Source organism: Balaenoptera ricei, chromosome 6 (genome assembly GCF_028023285.1).
Source record: "Balaenoptera ricei isolate mBalRic1 chromosome 6, mBalRic1.hap2, whole genome shotgun sequence".
Lineage (NCBI taxonomy): Eukaryota > Metazoa > Chordata > Mammalia > Artiodactyla > Balaenopteridae > Balaenoptera > Balaenoptera ricei.
Window position 1 is genome coordinate 122643655 of NC_082644.1, and position 18962 is coordinate 122662616.

General features: G+C 58.9%; 1 protein-coding gene across 7 annotated transcripts in view; it reads right to left on the bottom strand.

Annotated features, from left to right (window-relative positions):
* EXD3 (exonuclease 3'-5' domain containing 3) overlaps window positions 1–18962 on the bottom strand; it is a 76282-nt gene that overhangs the window by 24872 nt on the left and 32448 nt on the right. For 5 of the 7 annotated variants that reach the window (XM_059926143.1, XM_059926137.1, XM_059926140.1 and 2 more), the window contains 12 exons: window positions 18053–18106; window positions 16833–16972; window positions 11187–11284; window positions 5418–5491; window positions 5274–5312; window positions 3605–3771; window positions 3078–3201; window positions 2585–2795; window positions 2362–2471; window positions 1694–1856; window positions 1448–1614; window positions 764–919 (listed from right to left, as the gene is read on the bottom strand). In XM_059926143.1, coding sequence (XP_059782126.1) covers window positions 764–919; window positions 1448–1614; window positions 1694–1856; window positions 2362–2471; window positions 2585–2795; window positions 3078–3201; window positions 3605–3771; window positions 5274–5312; window positions 5418–5491; window positions 11187–11284; window positions 16833–16972; window positions 18053–18106 — 1503 coding nt within the window. The remainder of the gene's footprint in view (window positions 1–763; window positions 920–1447; window positions 1615–1693; window positions 1857–2361; window positions 2472–2584; window positions 2796–3077; window positions 3202–3604; window positions 3772–5273; window positions 5313–5417; window positions 5492–11186; window positions 11285–16832; window positions 16973–18052; window positions 18107–18962) is intronic. The other 2 variants (XM_059926138.1, XM_059926144.1) reach the window with 2 other exon arrangements.

An 18962-nucleotide genomic window follows, 5' to 3' on the forward strand; every position in this document is an offset into this window, starting at 1 on the left:
GGAGACAGCCCGAGCGTCTATCAGCAGCCGGGTGGATGGATCCACCACGGTCCATCTGATGGAACGTTATTTGGTAGTAAAAAGGAGTCAAGCGCTGACAGATGCTACAACATAGCTGAGCCCGGAAAACATCACGCTTGTGAAAGGCCACGTGCACGAGTCCATTGACATGCAGTGTCCGCAACAGGCAGCTCCCCGGAGACAGAAGCCAGGCTGCCAGGCGCTGGGGAGGGGGCGCGGGGGACAACTTCACGGGTGATGAAAGTGGTTTAAAATTGACTGTGGTGATGGCTGCACAACTCTGGGAATGTACAATTGTACACTGTAAATTGTGTGGTGCGTAAATCGTATCTCAGGAAACCTGGTAAAAACCGCTTACCAGCCATGTTCTAACCCCTGGATTCTGAGAGCCCTGCTGGGGTCTCTGCAGGGCCCTGGGGGTTCGTGCCTCCAGCGGTGGCGTGAGCATCTGCTTCTTGGAGGAGGGGAGGGCCTCACGGGCACACAGCGTTTCCAGGGGCCAACAGACAGCGAGGGGGCCAGGACTACCCTGAGCCCACCTGTGTCAGGCCCACCCCCCCGAAAGGCTCCTCAAGGGCTCCAGGCCCGCAGACCACAGGTGCCGGAGCCGTAAACGTCTCCACCCCGGCGACCAGGGGGGCCCTGCCCTCTGCCCCAGTGGCGCGGGGGTCCATGCAGCTGGGGCCCTGCGGCCACCCCAGACACTGCCCCCTCTGCCAGCGGACGCGGGAGGCCCGCTCACCTCGGCGGCCCTGCGGTGGTCCTCGCCGGTGGCCAGCACCAGCACGTCAATGCCCAGACAGCGGAGTCTTCGCGCCAGCCCCTGCAGCATGCTGTCACACACCACGCGGAAGGCCCTGGCCGGGACCTCGGGGGCTGCGTCCTCACCCGCGGGCACCTGCGACACAGCCCCGCTCAGCAGCCGTGGCCCGTCTGGCCCACCCTGGACCCGGTGGGGAGCGAGGGTCCCGAGGGCCGTGAGGTCAGCTCGTCCTGAGCAATGTGTACTCAGTGCAGAAAACAGCAGAAAAGCAGCAAACATGATACCAGGTCACCCACACTGGGCCCCAAGGGGGGCCGGCACACGTCTCCTGGGGGGTGGTGGTCGTGTGCACGCTGGAGCAGGGCCTGGGTCCCTGGGGCACACGGGGACACGGCCAGAGGCTGCCCTAGACCTTGGCAGGGGGCACGCCAGACCTGGTGTCAGGAGACCGTTGAGACCCCTCTTCCTTTAGGAAGCGAACCCACGGCTCTGCTCTCCTTCCTTCCCGGAGGAGGGTCCAGCGTGCGGGACGCAAGCCCTCTGGACGGCTCTCCCCAACACCCCACACCCACCCCGGTCTCCAACCCTGTAAGGTCCCAGTTCTAAGGACAGGGATCTCCCCATAGGAATCGTGATAAAGGAGCCCTGGGGGGCTTCGCCTACCTGCTGGGGCGAGGCCGAGGCCTTCTGCAGGGGCGGCAGCTCCCCAGCCCCCGCTCTCTCACCGCGTCCCAGCCTCAGGCTCCTGGCCAGGTCCCCCGACAGGTGGAAGCGGGCAGGCTCTCTGCACAGAGCCCAGTACACCTCCAGCAGGCAGTAGGCGTCAGCGGCTGGGACAGGCAAGGTCAGCCTCAGCCTCCAGCGCGGGGACGATCGGGGGTGCGGGGCAGTGGTGCGGGGGGCGCCCACCTGCGTAGACCAGCTGCCCCTCGCCCAGCGGCCGCCGGTCCCAGTTGGAAAGCTGCTGCATCTTGTCCAGGGGCTTGCCCAGCACCTGCCGCACCAGGAGGCTGAGGCCCCGCGGCCCTGCGGCCCCGTCCACGCCTGGGGCTGGCCTGTCTGCCGCCCGCATCTGCAAAACAGCACCCCCGTGGGGGTGAGGGGCCTGCCCCACAGGGAGGACGCCACCGCACGCGCCTTGGCCGCCCCACGAGGAGCCCTGGGGCAGGCCCTGCGTCCTCCATGGCGGACAGCACCGCAGGAGGAGAGCGCTGGCAGCCAAGGCAGGCTGTGTCAGGGTCTCAGGGCCGTGGTTACCTGCCCACTGGTCAGCTCTGAGGCCAATGCCTTAAGCCCCAAGGGTGTGTGCTGAGAGCTCCTGGGGTGGGGGTTGGTAGGCAGAGCCGGGCTCGTTCTGGGGAAGCGTGGGGACGTGTGGTGACACGCCCTTCCTGGGTCCCTGGTGACCTGTGGCCAGGGAGCAGGGCCGGGGCCAGCCCAGAAGGCACAGAGAGGCCGAGGACAAGTCCCGGCGCACAGATACCCCGCCAGCCTGAGGTGAGACCCCTGCCCCGGTATCGCTGTGCAGGCGGCTCAGCGCAGCAGGGAACACCCCCCAGCGTCCCCCCAGCGCTGACCTGCCTGTGCACCTGCAGCAGGTCCACGCTGCCCTGCAGCTGCTTCTCGGCCTGGGCCAGGGCCGGGCAGGAGGCACCCAAGCTCCGCAGGTCCCCCGCCATCCCATAACCTGTGGGCGGGGGCCGTCGCTGTGACGCGCACCCAAGGAAGGGGCCCTGGCCTCACCCTGACACCCTCCCCTGGGCAGGCAGGGCTGTGGCGCGGGGCCGGGTCTGTGCTCACCCAGCTTGGTGATGGAGGGGTCCGCGAGCAGCCGGGACACCAGCCGGGAGAAGGCCTGGGGTGCCTGCCCTCCTGCCGGACTTGAGAGCCGGGGCAGGTCCAGCAGGAACACGCGGCCCTCCACGGCCACCTGCATGAGCGACGCCTGGGGCCGGCCCCCGGCGCCGAACGAGGGCCTCCACTCCAGGTCCACGCCGACCACCCGGCCGGGCTGCAGACAGAGGGGCCGGCGTGAACGGCACAGCCAAAGACAGGGAGGAGGACACGCCAACCTGCCTGGCCGCCTGAGGGCTGAGGTCCAGGGGAGGCGGCCTCTGTGGGGAGAGCTGGACCGGCCCTGCGAGCGCCCACACACAAGGGGTCGAGTGCCACTCCGATGCTCAGGCCTCAGGCCCGGAGTCCTTAAGCCAGGGTGCCCGGTGTGGACAGAGCCCCAGGAGGCCTTGGTGAGCAGCCCCCGGAGCCGGCTGCCCCACGGGAGTCAGGCACCCACCTGCAGGAGCTCCTCCTGGTGCCTGGCCAGGTCCTCCCACGAGGCCAGGAAGTGGAGGTGCTCCCTGGAGATGGGCAGCTGGTAGTAATCGTCCTTCCCGTCCTCCAGAGGGGCCTCGGCCGTCCTGGAGAGGAGCAGAGCTGCAGCGCACCCCCCCCCCCACCAGGGCACCCCACAGCACCGCCCGGCCTGGCCCCGGGGGCAGGGAGTGCTCAGGGCCCGCGCGTGGGCCGGGGTCTACGTGGTCTGGTCCCCACGCCTCTGCCCTCGCAGACTGCAGGCGGCTGGGTCCTCAGGCCCCTGGGAGTATCTGGCCGGATGAGGGATCTGGCCACGGGGTCTCGCTAGCACCCAAGGGGCAGACCCGCCTGCCTCCTGCTGTGTGTCTGCATTCTGCCTGCGCCCCTGCTCGGCTCTCCCGCGCTTCTAATTCCCAAACCACCAGCACGTACGACTCGTGGTCACTTTCGAGGGCGGGGGCCCAAGGGCGTCCTCCTTGTGGGCCCTCCGAGCCTGGGGACGCTCACCTCTCCTGGATCCTGAGTTGGCGGAGCTCTGCGGCCACCGAGGCCGGGAGTCGCTCCTCGGGCAGCAGGAGGTCCAGGGCACACTGGGCGACCAGGGCCGCGTCGTTGTGAGACGCCAGCAGCTGCAGCAGCTGCTCCTGTAGCCCCTGGTCCTGCCCCACCAGGCCCTGGGGGACGGATACGGGCTGCTCGCCTGGTCTGCCCCAAGGGGGTGGGCCCATCCAGGCAGCCCCCAGACCCAGATCTGCCCCTCAGACTGGCCCTGCATCCCCTCCTCGGACCCGGCCCTGACCCCGACTCAGACCTTGCCCTGACCTCCCCCCTCAGACCCGGCCCTGACCCCGACTCAGACCTCGCCCTGACCTCCCCGCTCGGCCCCGGCCCTGAGCCCTGAGTAAGGAGGCGGCTGCCCTCTGAAGACCAGCAGTTCCTATGCCTGAGGCTCCGTGGTGACCGAGCTGCTTGAACCAAGATGCTGAGGGGCCTGGACGTGTCAGAGTGAAGGGTCGCCACCCTGAGCCCACGGCCCGTCCTGCTACCCACTCCGCCTCGGCCTTTCTCCGCACGCGCGAGCCCCCGCCCAGCACCGCGGCTCTGCCCGCTGGCCTGCTCCCGGGCCTGGGACCCGCACTGCCTCCCTGCGCACGGCCTGCCCCGGCCCTCACCACCAGCATCTCTCCTGCACCTCCTCACCCCTGCCCCTGGGCGGCCGCTGTGCCGGGGAGGGTGAGGGCACGGAACACCCCTGCACCCACTGTGCCCTCGGGGAGGCAAGGCCCGGTGCGGGAGCAAGAGGCCCACGCGGCCCACAGGGGTCCCGATGGGGGTGGGGTGCCCGCGTCCGCGAGGTCACGGGTCGCTGTGGGCCCCACCCTCCTGGGGAGCCCCTTCTGGCCGGCAGGCGGGGCCACCTCCCCACACGGCTCTGTCCCCAGCAGCCTCAGGCCGTCCGTTTCCCGCAGGCCGCGGGTTCCCACGTGGACAATACGTGGAAGCCCCTCACATTCTTCAGGATGTCCGCTGCCCTTCCGGACGGCTCGGCCTTGGCACCCAGGAGGGACCGGCCTTCCGGTCCTTGCCTGGGGGTCCGCGTTCCTCTCCGGTGACTCACCACCCACTGCCCGGTCACTCCGGGGGCGGCTCAGCACTGCCCTCCACTGGCTGCCGCGCAGGCACCAGGCCCTGCGCGTGCGCTCAGGAGGGAGGGGACCCCCCCATTCCACTGACCACTGCAGAGCTCCTGTGCGCACGGCACCCGGGACCCCCAGGAGCCCACCTTCCCCCCAGGCCGATTCACCTGGGGCTGGGGACCAGCTCTACCCCTGCGATGACCCCCGCTCCAGCTCTGGCCTGAGGACAGAGGCTGCAGGACGACACCGTCCTCGCCACTATCCTCATGGGGTCGCAGTCCGGCCCTCCGCGTCCCCACATCACCCCAAGGGGCGCCTGCCTCTTCCTCGGGTCTTCAGGCTCACCAGGCCTCGGGGCCCAGAGGCATGACAAGCAGGGCGCCTGAGGATGGTCTAGAATGTCCTCTTGGTGAGCCTCTCCTCATCCAGCGCCTGAGAGCTCTGTTCACAGGTGGTGGAGGAGTGTCCTGGACCCCCGGCCGCTCTGACCCTGCCCCACGGCGGGGGGGTCCTCGCGCACTGGGACCCTCTGAACTCACCTGCACATGCTCGGCCCAGCTCTCCCGAGGTACGCTTCTCTGCAAAAGTGGACACCAGCACAAGCCTTTCTAGCGGCAGCCCCAGGAGCACAACAGTGGGCCTTGCTCGGAGCCCCTCTCCTCCCCGGGCCCCAGTCCACACACCTCTACCAGCCGCTTGTAGCACAGATACCGCAGGGCGGCCAGGCGCTGCTGGGTGACGACGTTGGGACACAGGGCTGAAAGAGAGGGCGGGCTCTGGGCAGGGCTGGGACGGAGTGAGTACGGGATGGGGCAGGGGTGGGGGCTCATGCGGCTCTGCCTGTCTTCCTCCTCCCCGCTGACCCCCACCCGCCCCACGGGCGGCCTCCATTCCACCCGCATCAGAGCGGCCCTCCCAGCCCTGAAGGAGGGTGCCCCGCCCCCGGGCAGCACCCCGGAGCCCTCCGTGCGCCCTCCGCCCGCACCTGCTGGGCTACCATCCTCCCTCTGGGTCGCCCGGACGCCCACCTCTCAGGGTCTTCCTGCCTTGTCTCCAGGCAGCTGGTGCCTTTGCTTCCTGGCCCCCCGAGGACGTGAATTTCCCGAGGAAGGGGCGGTCTTGCTCATGTGTTCACCAACTATGCTTACCTGTTGGCCTCACCTTCATGTCCTGTTCAGAGCCCAAGGGGGCCTGCGAAGGGCACCCCATGCCCACCCACTTGGCTGCTGCTCCTCCCCCCTGGGGCCAGCTGTCCTTGCAGCCTGGCGGTCTGGGCGGATGCTGACCACAGAGCCTGCCCACCTGCGCCTCCCAGCGGGGGCCCGGCCATCCCCAGACCCCGGCCAGGACCCCACGCTCTCGGCCAGGACCCCACAGCCAGCCCAGGGAGCACCCTTGCTACAAGGACGCCGTCCGAGCACACAGAGGTCAGGGTTGCCCAGAGGCCGCCCCTCAGCCTTCCCTCCCGCTTCCTGCCGAGGCAGGGACGCGAGACGAGAAGGCTCAGACCCATGGACGTGCCCCACAGGCCGCTCGGGAGCCTGGACGAGACTGCAGCAGGGAGGCAGGGACGGATGAACGAGTTACTCAGGGCAGGAGGGGACGCTCAGGACAGAGACAAAGGTGCCGAAGCTGCTGCAGAAGCAAGTCTCACTCGGATGGAGACAGACAGACACCAGCTTTCCTGACATTTCTACAATGCTATGCATCATTTTGCCGATGAGATACTTCGTCAAAAGCCTGTGGATACAGTATCGCATTGACAGAAGGCATTCAGGCCGCAGTCTGCACTGATGGTTCATCCAAACCCAAACATAAAGGCAAAGGCGCAGGTGGGTCAGGCCCAGCCGCCTGCCCGAGGCTGCAAGCTGGAAATGCAACCCGAACGTGCCCTGCTGACTCCGCCCAGACACTGGGGGCTCCACCGGGACCCAGGCCTGGGGAGGGCGGGCTGGGGGAGCTCAGGGCTGAGGGGGGAGCGGGCCCCACCCTGCATCGTGTCTGACTCTGTCCTCCCAAGGAGGGCATGGGGTCAGTCCACGTGGAGGCCCACGCCGCGACGGCGGATGCCCAGCGAGGAGCACGGGGGGTGTTGGTGCCCCTCCCTCTGGGGGGGCAGTTTTTAGGGCGCTGGAAACGCTGGCCTGTGTTGTCTGAAATCAGGAACTGCCAGGTCTACTGAGAAGAGGCAGCCCTGCCACCGTGAGGCCTCCTGGCTGGGACAGGCCCCCGGAGCCAGCTGGGGGGCTACAGAAGGGGCCTGGCAGCGCATACACCCGGGAGGGGGCCGGGTGGCACCTACCTCCCCAGCAGGGCTGCCGGCCGAGGCCCCCACGGAAAGAACCTGCCGCTGCCCTCCTGTCCGCACTCCCGGCCCTCCGCAGGATCAGCAGGGAAGGCCCCACCTGCCCCGCGGGCTCCGGGCACTCACCTGCTCCAGCCTCGGGCCTGGCCGAGACCTGTGGGGTGGGATGGACCCTCCCCAGGCGGGCACGCCCTGTCCTGGGAGGCACCCAGCTTAGGCCAGCCTGAGGCCGCCAAAGGCTGCTCTGGCGCCAGGCCTGGCCCACCATGGCCATGACGCGGCCCCTGAAGTCAAAGAAAGGTGTGACGAGGCTGCTGGATGGTGGGCTGCCCCCCCCCCCCGACAGCCCACCCACCGTGCCTGGTTCTGTGGGCCTCCTGCCCACCTCCCTGCCCGGCCCTCGAGGCTCTGGTCCTGGTCCCGGGTGGGCGGGGCCCTGCCTCAACCGACCACCACCAGCCTAGCGGGAGGTCCTGGCAGCCGGGGCCTGGATGTCCCCACCTCACGTTCCCACCGGGCAACGCTCCCAGAGCTCCCTGACTGGGTGCCCAGGGCAGGTGTGCAGGTGAGCCTGGAGGCCCCTGTGCCTGGGTCGGGGGTCCCTCCGGCCCAGTCCCTTGGCTTCAGCTCAGGGCCAGGTCCCCAGCTGCAGGGCGGTGGCACTGCACTCCAGTCTTCCTGGCCCCTCAGAGCCCAGCACCCCCCCGCCGTCTGTGTCGCTGGGACCTTCCTCGGAGCTCCTGGGTCTAGAACTCACCCTCTGGGTTTTAATCAGCAGCCTGAGGGGGGCTGGCTCCTTGCTGCCCAGCCAGGCCTCTGAGGTGGGCTCCTGTGCCTCGGGTGGAGTGCCACGCCCCCCCCCCCCACACACACTGCCAGCGCAGCCCGTGGCCCTGGCTCCCAGGGCCCTGATGCACCTGCGCCACTGGCCTGGGTGGTCCCACCCCTCCTGCTTCTCCCTTCCGCGCACGTGGTGCCTCCAGAGGGGCTGAATCAAAACCTCTCAGTGGGGACTTCCCCGGTGGCGCAGTGGTTAAGAATCCACCTGCCAATGCAGGGGACACGGGTTCGAGCCCTGATCCGGGAAGATCCCACATGCCACGGAGCAACTAAGCCCGTGCGCCACAGCTACTGAGCCTGCGCTCTAGAACCCGTGTGCCACAACTACTGAAGCCTGCGCGTCACAACTACTGAAGCCCGCGCACCTAGAGCCTGTGCTCCACAACAAGAGAAGCCACCGCAAGAAGCCCACGCACTGCAATGAAGAGTAGCCCCCGCTCGCTGCAACTAGAGAAAGCCTGCGCGCAGCAACGAAGACCCAATGCGGCCAAAAATAAATAAATACATAAATTCCTTTCTGGAGGCAGAAAGCTTCATCAGATGATTTCTCAAGGTTGGCAGGTGCAAAGTTAGCCTGCAAGTAAGCGAGGCAGACAAACCAGACGAGGACCAGAGACAGTGCTGAAGTTTAGATACAGACCGTAACACAGCCAGAGCACGGTACTCAGAGACAGAAAAGACAAAATCAGAAATGTCTTCAGGCAACGGGAAGCCATACAAAGGGAAACAGCGGATCTGAAAAAGAACCAAACTATAAATTCTAGGGCTGAAAACACAACAATCGAAATAGAAATAGTGGATGGATTTCATAGTATGTTGAATACAGATAAAGAGAGAACTAGTAAAGTGAAAAGGACAGCAGAAGAATTACCAGGATTAGACAACACGGAAGAAAAGGGATGAAAAGTATGTAAGAAAGGTAAAACAAATGGAAGATACGGGGACTCAATATACATTCAGAGTCCCAGGAAGAGAACAGAGAGAAGACAGGGGAAGGAGGCAATATCCGAAAGAGATAATGGCCGAAAAAATTCCAGAGCAGATTGAAGACACCGATCCACAGATTCAAAAGCCCAATAAATCCCAAGCAAGACAAATAAAAAGAAATCTATAACTAGGCTCCTCACAGTGAAACCGCAGAACACCAAAGACAAAGAGAAGAGCCTAAAGGTATCCAGAGAAAAAGAGAGATTGCTTTCAAAGGGGAGAAGTTAGATCTCTTCCCAACAACACATTTCAACCCAATCAAAGGACTGACATCATACCAAGCATGGTCCCTGATCACAATGAGATTAACAGACCACACCAGAAAGATAACCAAAAATGTCATAGCTTGGGAATTAAAAACACGCTTCTAGGGACTTCCCTGGTGGTGCAGTGGTTAAGACTCCTCACTCCCAACGCAGGGGGCCTGGGTTCGATCCCTGGTCAGGGAACTAGATCCCACATGCACGCCGCAACTAAGAGTTTGCATGCCACAACTAAGGAGTCTGCATGCCACAGCTAAGGAGCTCTCGAGCCTCAACTAAGGAGCCCATATGCAGCAACTAAGGAGCCAGCACAACCAAAAAAAAAAAAAAGAAACGAAACACACTTCTAGTTAGTTCATGGGTAAAAGAAAAAAATTATAATAGAAATTTAAAGTGTCTTGAGCTGGACAATAATAAAAATAATACATATTGAAACTTGGGGAATATATTCAAGATGAAAGAAGGCTTAAGATTCAGTTTAGTGGGCTGAGCAGGGCATACAACAGACAGGAACAAAAAAACCAAAAGCAGGGCAATGAAAGCAAAAATCAACATATGTGCTACATCAAACAAAACCTTCTGCACAGCAAGGGAACAATCAACAAAATGAAAGGGCAACCTTCGGAGTGGGAGAAAATGTTTCCAAACCATGTACAGATAAGGGGTTAATATCCAAATATATAAAGAACTCATAAAACTTAGTAGCAAAACCCCCCAAATAATCTGAATTAAAAAATAGGCAGGGGAACTGAAGAGATGTTTTCCCAAGGAGGACACACAGATGGCCAACAGGCACATGAAAAGATGCTCAACATCACTAATCAGGGAAATGCAAATCAAAACCACAATGAGACATCACCTCACACCTGTCAGAATGGCCGTCATCCAAAAACCAACAAATAACAAATGCTGGCGAGGGTGTGGAGAAAAGGGAACCTTAGTACATTGTTGGTGGGAACGTAAATCACTGTAGCCACTCTGGAAAACACTGTAGAGGTTCCTCAAAAAATTAAAAATGGAACTACCATACGATCCAGCAATTCCACTCCTGGGTATTTGTTCCAAGGCTATGAAATCACTCCCTCAAAGAGATGCCTGCACCCCTACATTCACTGCAGCAGCGTCCACAACAGCCCAGACACGGAAACAGCCTGAGTGTCCGTCGACAGACGAGTGGACAAAGAAGCTGAGGTGTAAATGTAAAATGGAACATTACTCAGCCATAAAAAAGAAGGGGTCTTAGGAATACCTTATGACAGTACATTTTGAACCGTAAGTGAAATAGACAAACTCCCTGAAAAAAACCCACAGCTGACGAATCAATAGTCATGTTTCCACAATGAAAAGCAATCCAGGTTCACAGGCCATTTCCCCTGAACTTCTCAGGAAGAAAGAATTCCAATCTTAGACAAACACCCTCAGTGAAAAGAAAGGACAGGTCGTCATCCACTGCATTTCAGAGGCCAGCTTAACCTCGTACACAAAGCCAGAAACAGACATTTCAGGAAGGCGAAGTCTGAATCCAGCTTCAGTTGGCAAACGAGACCTAGCAGTCTACGTAAGTGGCAACACAACCCGGCAAAGACGGGGCCATGGCAGGGATCCAGGATTCGTTTAATGTTATATAGTCGATCAACCTAATCCACGCCACGAACAGACCAAAGGGGGAAAAGCTCAGCATCATCCCAACAGGTGCAAAAAGGGTATTTGATAAAATTCCACATCCGTTCCTGACCAACACTCGCACAGACCAGGAAGTGAGAAGAATTTCCACAATCTCATAACGTGACGCTATAAAACACTGTAAGACTGCTCCTCTGAGAGGGTGCCCACGATCGCCGAGGGGGAGGGGGCAGGGAGCACGGTGTAGGCGCGGCCTCGGTGGTCCTCACCCACGGGGCCCAGACTCCCAGGGGCACCCCAGGTGGGCAGATGCTGAGGGGAAGCAGGGAGGAGACGGGAAGGGAGCTGGGGGTCGGTAGACCCTGGTCCGCCTGAACCCCCGGCGGCACCAGCCCGGCACCCGCCCCAGCGCAGGGAGTGGGGGCCCCACTCACCAGGGTCCAGGCCGTGCCGCTCCAGCAGCCGCAGGACCTGCCGACCCAGCGCTCTGGGGCTCAGCCTCTCCAGCCTCAAGGTCGCCTGCGGGTACCTTCTGCAGGAGAGAGACACGGCTCGTGCCCAGCACCGCTTTCTCTCGGTTAACGCATCTCAAGATTTTAACTTTCATCAATGTCATACGCGTGCACAGTTCACAAGCCAAGTCTTCCTGCAAGGCTCAGAGAAAGGCAGCACGTCAGCACGCCCCTCCTGCCGCCGGTCACCCTCACGACAATTCTGAGGTGGTCTACACTTGCCCCACGTTTCCAAGAACCGCCTTGTATTGCGGCCTCTCGATGATTCAGTTTCAGGTGTTTTGTACGATGTCTCACCACAGAAGGCGCCTCTCCCCCGACAACAGCATCCACGGTTCCAGTTAATTGGGCACAAGCTGCTTTTACGATATTACGACGGAGCAAGTCTGACTGGCGGCTAAGCCACAGCCTCCTCTTCTCTGCGGGTTAATCCTTGCTGGTCTGATTGCCTCCTTAGCCTCCTGTCCTGCGGACAGAGCCCATGGCACCCTGCGCCCCTCTCCCCGCCGCTGGCTGCTCCCAGGCCCCTGTCCATCGCCGTCCCGGTGGCCCTGCACCTCTCCTGCCCCTAGGCCAGGGCAAAGCGGCTCTGCAGGCGCCTCCCAGGGGCGAGGCGTGGACCTGGAGATGGTGCCCTAGACCTCACATGGGACTGGGTCTGGCTGGGCTGAAGCCTGCGCCGGCACTGCTCCTGGAACCGGTCTGATTCCTGTTCTTTCTGAGGGTTTAGGGTCCTGGTCCTCAGTGTGGGTCTCTCTCCATCCACCCAGGACTGGGTCTGGAGTGAATTCCTCCATGCTTTCCCTTCTTTCTTTCTGGAATTCTCATTATTTGGATGTTGGGTCTTCTTGACAGAATCTGCCATTTTTAAAAAAAAAAACCTTCCTCTCTGCTTTTCCTTCTTTGTTAATTTATTTTGTATGACGTTGGGAAGATATCTTCAAGTTTATCTTCCAAACCTTTTATTAAGACTTTCATTCTGCCATCACGTTTTTAACTGACAAGTCTGTTCTGTATTCCAAAGGCGCCCTCTGTATAGCTCTGGCGTTTATTTCAGACACAGAAACTCTCTACAGGCCTCAATTACAGCTTTCGTGTTTGTTTTTAAGTGCTTTTCAGCTTCCTCTAAGCTCCAGATAGGCTGGCCAGAGGTCTCAGAGCCCTGGCTGTGTTCCCCTGCTCAGGGGGCTTTTTTGGGGGATAGAAATTGACAAACCGATTCTAAAATTCATATACAAATGCAAAGGGTCCAGAATAATAAAAACAACTTTGACACAGAAGAACAGCATTGGAGGGCTAACCCTGTCTGACTCAGGACTCACCATAAGGCTATGGTAGTCAAAACATGTGTCACAAACAGAGCAGTAGAAGAGGACAGAGAGACCCACACATATATGGACACCTGACAGAGGCACAAAGGCAACTCTGTGGGAAAGGACAGTCTTTCTTTTACAACAAATGCTGCTAGAACAATTAGACATCAGCTGTTAAAAAAAAAAAAAGAACTTCAATCCACACCTAGCACCCCATATGAAAATTATCCAAAAATGGGCCATAGATGGAAATGTAAAACCTAAAGTTATAAAACTTCTAGAAGTAAACAGGAGAAAATGTTTGTGCCCTTGAGTTAGGCAAAGATTTCTTAGCTATGATACTAAGAGCATGATGCAAAATTTTTTTTATTTTATAAACTGGACTTCAACAAATTAAGAACTTTTGTTCTTTGAAAGATCATTAAAAGAATGAGAAGATGCACCACAGGGTGAAACGTCTGCAAATAACATGTCTGATAAGGGCCTTTAACCCAGATTATATTTCTAAATCTCTCAAAACTCAGTAATGAGACAGTCAACCTAATTAAAAAATGTGTAGGGACTTCCCTGGTGGTGCAGTGGTTAAACTGTGAGCTCCCAATGCAGGGGGCCTGGGTTCGATTCCTGGTCAGGGATCTAGATCCCACATGCATGCCGCAACTACTAAGAGTTTGCATGCCACAACTAAGGAGCCCGCCTGCCACAAATAAGACCAGTGCAACCAAATTAAATAAATAAATAAAATATTACAAGAAAAAAAGAAGTGTAAAAGATGGAGCAGCTAATTCACCAAAGAAGACACACAGATGGCAAATAAGCAAATGAAAATACACTTTACATCCTTAGCCATTAGGGACTGCAAATGAAAAGCACAAGAAGATAGCACTCCACGCCCATTAGAACCGCGGACATTGCAGGCTGACCAGGCCGCGGGCCAGCGAGGATGCAGGGCTGGCGATTCTCGCCTGCTGCTGGAGGGAATGGGAAACGTGCAGCCGCCCTGGAAAACAATTTGACGGTTTCTCAAAAAATTAATCCACACGCATCACATGACCCAGGCACCACACTCCAGGGTGTTCACCCAAGAGAAATGAAGGCACACGTCCACGCAAAGCCTTGGGCACGAATGTTCACAGCAGTGGTGTGTGTAACAGACAAAACCTGGAAACACCCAAACATCCATCGATGAGTGAATGGATAAGCAAAGCATGGTGCAGCTACACACGGCAACACCACTCAGCACGAAGAAATGAAATAATGTGGATGAATCTCAGAATAATTGTGCTGGGGGACAGAAGCCATACGACATAACTCCACTTACATAATGTACTAGAAAATGAAAAGGAATCTACAGTAACACAAAGCAGATCAGCGGTCCTCAGGGGATGGTGGGGGGATGTGCTCAGTACCTGGATTGTGGTGATGGTTTCGTGGACACATACATACATCAAAAGTTACAGAATTACACACTCCGAACACAGAGTTCATTATATAGTAATCATACTTTAAGAAAACGTAGAGAAAAAATGATGCTTGCTGTAGTTTTCTTTTTATTTTCAGTACTATCCTTTAACAGATGAAGGAAGTTTCCTTATATTTGTAGTTTGCTGGGAGTTTTTATCATAAATAAGGTTTGAATTTTTTAATTTTTATATACATTGAGATGCTTACATAGTTTTGTTATCCAATCTGTTGACAGGGTGAATGACGATGGATTTTTAAATGTTTTACCAACCTCGCGTTCCTTAAATAAATCCCACTAGATCATGGTGTATTAACTTTTGAAAAAATAGATTTTACTTTTTTTAGGGCAGTTTTAGGTTCACAGCAAAGCTGAGCAGAGCACGGAGGTTCCCCGTGTGGGGACACACCACACACACTGCCAGCATCCCCACCAGATGGTCCACTTGTCACAGTGATCAACCCACCTGGACACGTCATCCTCACCCACAGTCCATGGTTTGCCTTGGGCTCAATCTTGGTGTCGTACATTCTATGCGTTTTGACAAGTGCCTAGGTACCCACGATTACAGTGAAATACAGAGTAGTTTCACTGCCCTAAGAATCCTCAGTGCTCTCCTATTTGTTCCTCCCTCTCCATGATCCCTGATCCTTTTATTGTCTCTATAGCTTGGCCTTTTCCAGAATGTCATGTAGCTGGAATCTCACAGCAGTAGCCTTTTCAGATTGGTTTCTCTCACTTTGTAATTTGCATCTAAGTTTCCTCCCTGTCTTTTCATGGCTTGATGGCTCATGTCTTTCTAGCTCTGAATAATATTCCATTGTCTGGATGGACCACAGTTTATTTATCCATCCAACTACTGGAGGACATCTTGGTTCCTTCCAAGTTTTGGCAACTATAAATAGAGTTGCTATAAACACTCAAGTGCAGGTTTTTGTGTGGACAGAGGTTTTCAATGTCTTTGGGTAAATACCAAGGAGCGCGATGGCTTGGTCATATGGCAAGAATGTGTTTAGTTTTGTAAGAAAGCACTGAACGGTCCTTCAAAGTGGCTGCACCATTTTGCATTCCCACCAGCAGTGATGAGAGTTCTTGTTGCTTTACATCCTCGCCAGCATTTGGCGATGTCAGTGTTCTGGATTCTGTCCATTCTAATAGGGGCGTCATGATATCTCATTGTTTTAATTTGCATTTCCCCGAGGACATATGATGTAGAGCATCTTTTCATGTGCTTATTTGTCATCTGTGTATCTTCTCTGGTGAGGTATCTGGATCTTTGGTCCATTTTTAAAATCCGGTTGTTGGTTTTCTTTCTTTTTTAAAAAAATTTATTTATTTAATTTATTTATTTTTCGCTGTGTTGGGTCTTCGTTACTGCTCACGGGCTTTCTCCAGTTGCCGGGAGCGGGGGCTACTCTTTGTTGTGGTGCGCGGGCTTCTCACTGGGGTGGCTTCTCTTGCTGCGGAGCGCAGGCTCTAGGTGTGCGACTTCAGTAGTTGTGGCACGCGGGCTCAGTAGTTGTGGCTCGCGGGCTCTAGAGCGCAGGCTCAGTAGTCGTGGTGCTCCGCGGCACGTGGGATCTTCCCGGACCGGGGCTCGAACCCGTGTCCCCTGCATTGGCAGGCGGATTCTTAACCACCGCGCCACCAGGGAAGCCCCACAGACTCATGTATTTTTAGAAATCCGAGGTCTTGGGCTCTGTTACCAATGCTTTCACGCTGGGTTATTGTTTTCATTCTCAGTCTACTCCCCAAGGAGCCTCTGTTCCTTTTAGTGGAGAACGGTGTCTAGAAGCCAAGATCTGGTTGCTAGGCGTGCTCACGGCTAGGGGACGTCACTGCTTCTGAGCCCTTTCAGAGCATAGCACGAGGACATCGAAAAAAATCATTAAATACGATTTAAAAAATCATTAAATATCCACAGTTAAATCTAACTCACGGGACCCTCCCACTCTCCACCCGTGTGTCTCCCCACTTCCCCGTCCGTACACACTCTTGTTTGCTCCACCTGCATTTCTCTCTCCTTTTTAATACATAATAAAAGCAATGGCAGCAACACAACGTGTGCCTGGCCTGCTGCTTTGTCCACTTCATAGGGTGTGAAGTCACAACAGCCCTTTGAGACAGAATTAGTCCCATTCTAGGGACGAGGAAACACCCAGCTCCAGGGGAGGGAGGGTCCAGGGAGGCCTGCCGCCAGAGCCCAAGGCCTGACTCTCAAGTGGGATGGTCCGGGCTGCAGGGCGCGTGGACAGAGCGCCCAGCCCCGCTGCCTGCTGAGGGACAGGTGGACAGGTGCCCAAGGAGCCTTGGCAGTCCCAGCGCACTCCCCCTCAGCCACCCCAGGGAGGTGGGAGGAAGCCCTTCTCCTTCCAGATGCCCATGCTCAGGGGACGCCCTGGTGCCACACGCACACGCACACACGTGGGCTCCCTGTTGGCATGCTGCCTCTTCTCTGTAACTGCTGGGATAGGGTTCACAGCAGGCGCTCCACAAAGATTTATTACGTGAAGGCAGAAACGAAGGAACCAGTGAATGGATAAGAGATATGACTTCCAGGACTGCGTAAGGAAGGAGTCCCCGTGGAGAATTATTTGTGTTCATCTCAGAGCATTAAACTCTCTCACCCGGTGGATGCCAGCCCAGCCTCTTGGCTCCCGAAGCAGGACCCTTGCCGACCTGGCCGGGGCTCACCTGGCGAGGCGGTGTGGGGTGTGGGGTGACTTTCCCACGTGCCTGCTGCCCCTGCCAAGTCCCTGCCCCCACCCCACCCTGGGCCCCCATGGGGCTCACCTGGCGACGACTCTGATGTCAAAGGCGGGCTGGCACCAGGAGTCCAGGAGGGCCAGCAGCCTCCGCTGGAGGTCGGGAAAGCCATCCACGTAGCGCTCCACAAGGTCTGCCTTGTCCTGGAGGAGCAGGGGAATGCACATCTGCGGGGAAACACACCTTCAGGCCGCAGGTCCACCGCACCCAAGACGCCAGACTCACTTCCAACCCAGTGCAGGCAGTGGCCAGAGCATCAGAACCAAGGGACCTGGAGGCTGGTCCATGCAACTTGCCTCCCCCGGGGAGCTTGGGGGCCCAACCGACTGTCTGAGGACCTCGTGAAGCCCCGCGCCTGGCTCACAGCCTGCGCCCCATGCTCGGGTCCCTGCACATACACACAGGCCCCGCTGCTCCCTGGGCCCCGTCGCTGGGGGGCTCTGTGGTCACCCCATCTCCATCGGGAAGGATGAGAGGCTCCAAGAGACAAGGGGGTTCCTGGAGGGGCCCCATCGTCCGCTTGTCTTCACCGAGCGGGGTGGGGTGGGCAGGATGGAGACCAACTACCGGCCATGGCCCTGCTGGCCCAGAAATGCCCGTCATGGGCAAGATGGCACCAGCACGTGGCCTGGCGCAAGCTTACAAGACCCCCAAGCTGCCTGAGCCCTCAGGGAGGCCCCAAGGGAGCCCCTGGCCGTGGTGTTGGGCACTGGGACATACTGGCCATTCCCCTTGAAAGAACCAGGTCTCGACAAAGCCCCCTCCCAGTGGCCCCTGCAGAAGACTCCTCCTCACCTGCCTTTCCCTCCCGCATGTGGTCGCATAGGTCAGGCTGTCTGGAGCCCAGATTGGACAGAGGCCCATCTGCCAAACCAGGGCTCCAGGTGGGCGGTCCTTATGGGAACCCCCATTCCTGAGAACCCTTCCAGCCACCCCAGAGCAGAGAAGGAACGCTTGGTCGGCTCCTGGTGATTGGCCACTTTCTGAGCACATTACACTAATGCCTGCTGACCACGCACAGGCCCTTGCTGGTCCCTCCCTTCCCCTACTCCTGGACCCTCCTCACATGATCAGGTAGTCACATGTGACCCCTGCCCTCCAGCGCCCTGGCCCCGCCGTGTGGGGAGCAAAGCTCAGGGCTCAGGGGGAGGGACCCTCTGGGAGGGACCCTCCCTACACCATGTTTCTGGAGGCCTGGACCTTACTCGAGCTGGAAGCTATGCAGTTTGCATGAGAACGACCCTTACCTTCTCAACATCAAGATCTGCCTGCAGCCGCAGCTTTGTCCCCAGCACGATGGCCTGGGAAACACAGAGGGACCGGATGACACTGGGCCTGGGGGACAGGCGGTGCCACAGGTGGCGGGCTCCCACCCTTCTGCAGCCCCCACTCCCACCCCGTCACCGTCACCGCCCAGTAGCTGCAGGCACAGCCACGGGGCCGGTCCAGTTCCAGCCATGTGGCCCCGGGCCAAGCGGCCGGAAATCGGGCAGCGCTCCAGCCCACAAGCCCCCTGTGCTGAGCCAGGCCCCGCACGCGGTGGGGCGGGTGGAACGAGCCCTGTGCCCTCCAGACTGGGGTGCGGCCTGGTTGGGGCCGCAAAGTGTGTGCTGAGCCAGGTGGCCTGGGTCCTGGCTTGCCGATGAGAGGGTGGAGGACGCGGCGGGGGGGCAGAAGCCCCCATCCCCTGGCCACGGGGCCTGCACACGGCGCACGCCGCTGTCCCCACGCCTGCCGGGAGTATCCCCTCCCACCATTCACGGGGCCCACAGCGAGGGCGGGTGCGACTCTGTGCGCCCGGGAGGCCCGAGGGACCGCGGCGGCTCTGACACGCGGGGCTCCTTCAGGCCTCCGAACCCTTTCCACAAGCCACACCGCGTGCCCCAGTGACTAGGAGTCGTCGGACGGGGCAGGCTCGCTCCAGGTCCATGGCAGCGGGACCGGCGTGGTCGTGCATTGGGGGCACGCAGAGAGCTGCCCCAGGAGCCACAGAGCTCCTGGCTCTGAACCCCCCCACCCTCCCAAGCAGCCCCTCAGATGGGGCAGTGGGCACGCTGAGCGGCCTGCCCTGCGCGGGGCGCGTGACCCCCCCCCCCACCCCCGACTCAGCAGAGGAAATGGTGCGGCCCTGGGCGCCCGCACGTAGCGCAGGCCGCT